Source organism: Loa loa (genome assembly GCF_000183805.2).
Source record: "Loa loa unplaced genomic scaffold supercont3.101, whole genome shotgun sequence".
NCBI lineage: Eukaryota > Metazoa > Nematoda > Chromadorea > Rhabditida > Onchocercidae > Loa > Loa loa.
The window spans coordinates 87,991-94,603 of NW_018108281.1; the positions used below are offsets into that span (position 1 = coordinate 87,991).

The 6,613-nt window shown below is 33.6% G+C and overlaps 2 protein-coding genes across 3 annotated transcripts in view; one reads left to right on the forward strand and one right to left on the reverse strand.

Moving 5' to 3' along the window:
* LOAG_11501 (hypothetical protein) overlaps window positions 1–1,711 on the reverse strand; it is a 2,394-nt gene extending 683 nt beyond the window's left edge. The window contains exons 1-3 of the mRNA XM_020448359.1: window positions 1,543–1,711; window positions 970–1,043; window positions 678–777 (exon numbers count right to left, since the gene is read on the reverse strand). Coding sequence (XP_020301490.1) covers window positions 678–777; window positions 970–1,043; window positions 1,543–1,669 — 301 coding nt within the window. The 5' untranslated portion in view covers window positions 1,670–1,711. The remainder of the gene's footprint in view (window positions 1–677; window positions 778–969; window positions 1,044–1,542) is intronic.
* Window positions 1,712–3,074: 1,363 nt separating this feature from the next.
* Window positions 3,075–6,613, forward strand: part of LOAG_17604 — a 5,523-nt gene continuing 1,984 nt past the window's right edge. For both annotated transcript variants that reach the window (XM_020450263.1, XM_020450262.1), the window contains exons 1-7: window positions 3,075–3,263; window positions 3,569–3,738; window positions 4,169–4,287; window positions 4,558–4,672; window positions 5,260–5,424; window positions 5,808–5,916; window positions 6,127–6,334. In XM_020450263.1, coding sequence (XP_020306084.1) covers window positions 3,080–3,263; window positions 3,569–3,738; window positions 4,169–4,287; window positions 4,558–4,672; window positions 5,260–5,424; window positions 5,808–5,916; window positions 6,127–6,334 — 1,070 coding nt within the window. In that variant the 5' untranslated portion in view covers window positions 3,075–3,079. The remainder of the gene's footprint in view (window positions 3,264–3,568; window positions 3,739–4,168; window positions 4,288–4,557; window positions 4,673–5,259; window positions 5,425–5,807; window positions 5,917–6,126; window positions 6,335–6,613) is intronic.

The following is a 6,613-nucleotide window of genomic DNA, read 5'->3' on the forward strand; positions in this document are numbered from 1 at the left end:
ATTTTATTTGCTTTACTCCAAAACATCATATTGAAGTCTTGAAAACCTAAATTCAAGAACAATGGTGGCAGAGTTCTTGAGAGATTGACAAACCAATTGTTCCTGACTCTATATACAGAAGGAAAAAACAATGAGAAGTTAATCACACCTAAAATTGAAAGAGTATAAGTGTTGTCTAAATCTAATGTCCAAACAAGCAATTGCAATTCTTACAAAATTTAGGAAGAAAATATAAAGTTGACTTCAGATATAATCCGCGCCTTCTTGATCAATAAGCTTAAACCAATGGCCGCAACGACAACGTTGCGGTTCCCCTTCATGTAAAATAAAGAGCACTGGGAAAGTTGTGTCTGGCTCACCTGCAACCAAATAATGATACACAGACCACTCTTATTCCTAACCAATATTTTCATCGCTTATACCAAAACATCTCAATGAAACTGAGCTCTTCTGGTAAAAGAAGTTTATCATTTTAAATTATAATGTTATTTGTAATGTAGGTCTTCGAAAAAACAACATATAGAATTATTCTTGATTCTGAAATTTGTTTTCAAAATACATGTTATTTGTTTGTCTATAAGACTGTTAGCTGAAATGAAGTCACAAAGCAAATTGCTCCATTAACTGGTGTTCGGATGTTAAATCGATTTTAATTTTAAACTAAAATATAAACTAACAAAAGCAAGCTAGCATTCGATAATCGAAATCTGAAGGGATGAGGTTCGGGTTTTCCGGTGTTGAATTTTCTAATTTATAATACACTTTTGTCTCGTAACGCTGAAAATAATACTGTTCTAACAGCAAGTAATACATCGAAATTCCAGACAAACATGTCTTAAAAGAAAAATTGGCAAATCTATTCTCGGCATAACCTCTAGACCAATCCATTTTTCCGAAGAAGTAAGACCTGGGTTGTTCGAAAACAATATAACCTTCGCTTAAAGCTTACAATTGAACTGAGTAACTTACATCATCACCAGCAAGTGTTGCAACAAGCTGCCTTCTTTTCATTGACTCCTCGTGTGCTTCCAGTGGATCCGTGTCTATAAACAATTTAAATTAAGCCAAGCCTACTGAAAGGGCCTATGTGAATAAAATGATTTTCTCATTATCTCAGAAATTTGCAAGTTCTAATATTTTAAATAAAGAAAAAGGTATAGACAATATTAATAACATATTAGCATTTATTGATAGAACTAAGCTCTTTTTATTGTACATAGTAAAAGCCTACTAATATATCAATATCGATTAATTAAATTTAACGAAAATTCAACTGATTCCGCATCATATTATTATTTCTATTAAATTTGGTTTAATTCAGTAACTGATACACATCCTTAGCACGCTGTACTGAGACATGAAACTAAACACTTGAGCCCATATTTTCTTCATCAAAGTCTAAGGAAGCTAAAGGATTAAAGGATTCAAATAAATGAGAAAAAAAAGATTCAGTCAAATAAATTACCCAGCTTACTTGGACAAGTAAATATAATTAATCAAATTATATGTGAAAAGTTTAACAACTTTAAGGAAAAAGCTCACAATGGCCATAGTCTTCAGGTGAAGCAACTTTTGCATAGGAACGTTTCATACATATCGTTACCGCACGTAATGGTGTTGTATTACGCATCAAACCAGTGAAAAGTTTGTGAGCGTAAAGTTGAGCCATTTTCTTCGGGGTAATAAAATTAACAAACAGCTGCAAATAGTGGAAATAGTGGACATTCAATACGAAACAGTAGAAAAGCAATTTTAGCATGCTATGATGGATGCTTTGATAAAATCAAAAAATTCCGAGAGAAATTTCCGCTCAAAAATATTCGATAACGTGCTATTAATTAGGATTCTTTCACTGTTCGTTCATACTTACAGTAATAATTTGATGAAATTAAGGATGACGATTTTGAAATATACTGTTCTAAACATAACAAAAATTTGCAAAAAATAATTGGTGAGGTATAAGCAATTAATAAACTGATAAGAAGGCCTACTTGTGATTTAGTAGCTTTAAAATACGGTAAATGCAATGAAACCATGTAGAACACGGTAGACCTATGTAACATATACAATTAAACTTAACAAGAAGACAAGACCCTTCACCTCAATTAGTTCATTTAATTTATGTGATTATTGTGTGAACTTCTGAGACTACAACCTCTTTTTCAACTTCAAAATTTATGAAATGTTTCCTTGTGCTATTTTACTCACTCATCTCCTTATTCTACACACTATTTCATTTACATTGCTAGTTGGCATTCGAATTGGATACAAAATGCTATTGCACTAGAGGGATCTGGATATAATGCGGCCTGCACGTTTTTCATTCATTCATCTTTGCTCTCTTCTAATGCCTCATGGTTCACGTTGATTAAAGCGTAACGTAAGTTACGAATGTAAATAACATAAGTGGTGACAGTGAGCACCACTCACGTTGGTTGAAGCAATGACGTGGGTTTTTTGATGCTACGTGTTGTAGTAGGCAGTTTCTAAATGGTTAACACGACGTAGGTTACAGTGAGCGAAGATAGGCTTTTAGTAGATTAAGTACACTTATGTATCGTAACGTATTATATACTACTGCAAGCATGTCTTAGTATTGCTTGCAATATGTTAGATATGGTTTTGCTTATACTACTTGCAATATGCTTCCCAGAAATATTTATCGCGAAATTTCTGGATTTTCCAAACTTTTCAGTTTGTTCTATCATCCTTAGTTTCAGTGATTTATACAAACTTTTCCTTCCTTTATTTCTATTTTAAAGTATATCCAATCATTGGATTTCATTGTAGATTTATTGAAGGTATGCGTGAAATGGCATGCAAACATTTTGTTTTCGGTATCGATTTGGAAGTATCTTGCATTGTCCTATTTACACATCAAGTAATTTGAGTATGGACTGGTCAATTACCCTTGGAATTGCATGCCATGAGAGTAATTAGTAATTAGTTGAAGAATTCTCGAGTAATTGCATCTTTTTTCAATACCACTAGCAAAATGGAGTTGATTGGATGTGGTTGTTTGTCATAACGAGAAAGTTAATAAGTGACCAGAGTAAAGCTTGGTAAATTTCTGTAGGAGATGTTGGACGAATTTTTGGACGAGCTGAGAAGCCCGATGATGTTTGTTTATGTATCGATGTTGTTAACTTGGTGTATGGCTAGTAGCTCACAGTTGGGTGATTCTGTTGAGTTGGAATTTAAAGCTTATCGTTTGCAACAATATGATATCGTTGGCACTCCTCATGGTAGTCGTTCTTGGCAAGGTAAGGTACTTTTGAGACTTTCTGTTTGTTTCGCAAGAGATGATGTGTCATCACTAATTTTTGAATGCCAAAATAATACCCAGTCAAAAGCCTGGACTAAACCAAGTTATTACGATTTATTTGGTATATATATATACATATGTTTGGTCGTGTAAAGGATGCGTCAGTTATTCCTTCCAATCTTTTTTAGCTTTTACATATGATGAAGTGATAATGGTCTTGTTTGAATCGAGTTATAATTTAGACATTATTTGGTTTCTAGATGAGATATGTTTTTAACACTTTTAATGATGATCAATTTGCAGTAATATATGAAGCCGTGTCACTGGATAGTAATGTTCTTAGGCGTTGCTTAGTTGTGAACTGGCGCGACTTATTAGGTCGTGACTTGCAAGCTTTATTTAGTCAGGCATTTGGTGCTGTCCTCATTGTGTTACCAGCCAATTTGGACACGTTGACACCTTCAACAAAGGCGGTGAGCTTTTGATTTTACCAGTAGTTACGGCCTACACTTTACTTGAGGACCATTTCATGTATCCCAATTATTAATGTCAAGTGGTAGAAACGAGTAGTGATAATATCACTATTCGATTATGTCTTTCTTTTTGAAATAGTCGTATTTTAATGCATCAATATTCGACTCTAATGCATGAAAGTATTTGGATTTTCCGTCTTTATTATTTTATTTTCTTAACAAGATAATTGATGTAACAGTAGTTCATTATCATTTTGGGTTGACATGGGTTTGTTGATATGTTTTTGGGTTTTAACTTATATTACGGTTGATATATCCGAACTTGGATTTAGTGCTCCAAGAGTGTTGTAATTCTTAATAGGGTCTCGTCCAGTAAATTGTATCATTACTTGAATCTGAATTTGAAAAATTTTAATATTACTGGTTGCAGAAATTGGTTTCATTAGAAAAAAGCCTGCTCTATTTAAATACTGATATAGCAGTATATGTGGTACACCAGCAACCGGAGTTGCAGGCCCTCGTCGCGGAAGTAACAGCTTTTTCTAAGAGGTTTCTTGTAATTGTTGATTTCTTTAAAACGTTTATTTCCAATTTTCGATGTCGTTAAGCCAAATTTTGTGTAAATTTTGACAAAATTTAAAAATATTTTCAAAATATTCGGAAATAATTCTTTGGATAATGAGAGGATATTTTTGTTTGTACTGTTTGTTCAGTTTTTTCTTTTTTTCATTCACTTAATATTTATTTATTTGCACTGTTTGCCACCAGAACCATTCAATATGATATGAATTGTTTAATTTACTAAATAAGAATTTTGAGATCTCCAACTGCCTTCCAGCAACTGTTGAATGCAATAAGTGCAAATATCTTCCAGTTTTCATCGTCAGTATCAGTTTCTAATAATATTGTAATACCAAAATCAGCTAATGTTATAGTAAGTTTTGCTTATATTTCTTTTTTTTAACCCATATTGTATTTATCAGACTTCCAAATGCTTGAATAGTATACATTTTTGACTTGATCGAATTTATGATCCAAGAGGTTTCAACTAATGTTTAGTCTACGACATGTAATTTTTTTTTACTTCCATGACATGACATGAAACTTCCATGTTTCCATGACATGAAACTTCCAAAACTTCCATGACATGTAATTAGTGCAGATAACGGATCACAGTTTTCATCTAAGGTTATTTCTAGCTTAGTTTTCTTCCTACACTACCCGCATGAATGCTTCCGGTTTATCATTAATGTCACCATTTTTCCTCCGTCCTTTCGGATTCCAATAACGGTCTTCTGATTTTATGCGTTACTTAGTGTTTATTTCGTTCTTTTTCCAATTTTACAACTATTTCATGCTAAATAGAACGTGACTTTCTTCCAGAAAGGAATACTGTTACATCATTTCACTCAAAAGATAGTAGTGGTTCAATAGAACTACTACTCTCTTTTGAGAAAAACAAGGAAAATTATTCCAGATATGGTAAATTAGTTAAGATAGAAATCGAATTCTATTTTCAAGGGGCATCTGTGGTCAACAGATCGAAAGTCACCATTAATTGTTGTGGTAGCGCACTATGACAGCCATTCGGCAGTACCAGGATTGGCAATTGGTGCAGATGCCAACGGAAGTGGTGTAGCAGCACTGCTCGAATTACTGGCTATCTTCTCCCGCTTCTATGGTTCTGTAAGTATATATTATTTTGTTAATTTGCATTGTATGTTGAGGGTAGGATACCCAACAGCGTATTATACCCATGACCATCTTTCTGGTGCTCTCATGTCAGTAACTGCCGTCGTTTTCGATCAACCCGTAGAACTGAAATCGTGTTAGATTTTGGTAACACGATTCTGTTCTCGGGTAGATTGCTTGCGTTCAGTTCTATTTAGCTCACCTCTAACTTATTTTCTAGCCGATGTTATTCGTTAATATCTGTTTATTATGATAGTACAATTTCAACGCTTTGCCAAATAGCATCCCTTTTTTTGCAGAACGCTGGAAGCATTCCCTCACTTTTTCAGGTAAGACATTTCATTTAAAGATAGAATTTTTTTACTTTTCTCTTCCAGAATACAATGAAACCTAAATATAATATGATGTTTTTACTCACTGCTGGTGGAAAGTTCAATTATCAAGGTAGTCGCCAATGGCTGGAAGAACATATTGACAAACAGACCGGTAATTGTTGTTTGACAAATTAGAATTATTCTGCTTTTCGGGATAAATTAGACGGGAGAAAGGTATTATGGAGCTGAAAAGAATGTGTGACTTCTACGATTTCGGATGTTGAGAATTTGCTTAGATTTGCTGAAATAAAGACCTAGGTTTGCACAATTTTTCGAGCTGAAATAAATTCAGATTTAAATGTGCATTATAAGCTGTTTGCAGAAACGAACATCGAACTTGTCATATGTCTTGATTCCGTGGGCAAAGATGGCAGTCTTATAGCGCATGTATCAAAAATGCCTGCTGAAACATCACCTGTTGGGCGATTTTTTTTGCTGCTGAAAGATGCTACACCTCCAAATAGAACCGTAGAAATTGTGTCGAAGAAGATCAATCTGAACGCAGATGTGCTTGCATGGGAACATGAAAGGTACAATTTTCCATGTTTCTCTTCAAATGCTGAAAATTCACAAAATTTTTCAGTAATTGATGGAAAACTGTCATATGAAAAAGAACTCATTCTACCCTCTAAAGGGGACTAATTACTGCTGATTTGACTGATAGAATTTCATATGCTGATGTCCCAAGGTAATGATTTCTTTATCAAGTGCTTGATGCACTGCTGTAGATTTGACAGGAACATTCCATTAAGTAAATTGGAAATGTTCATATATATATATATATATATATATATATATATATATATATA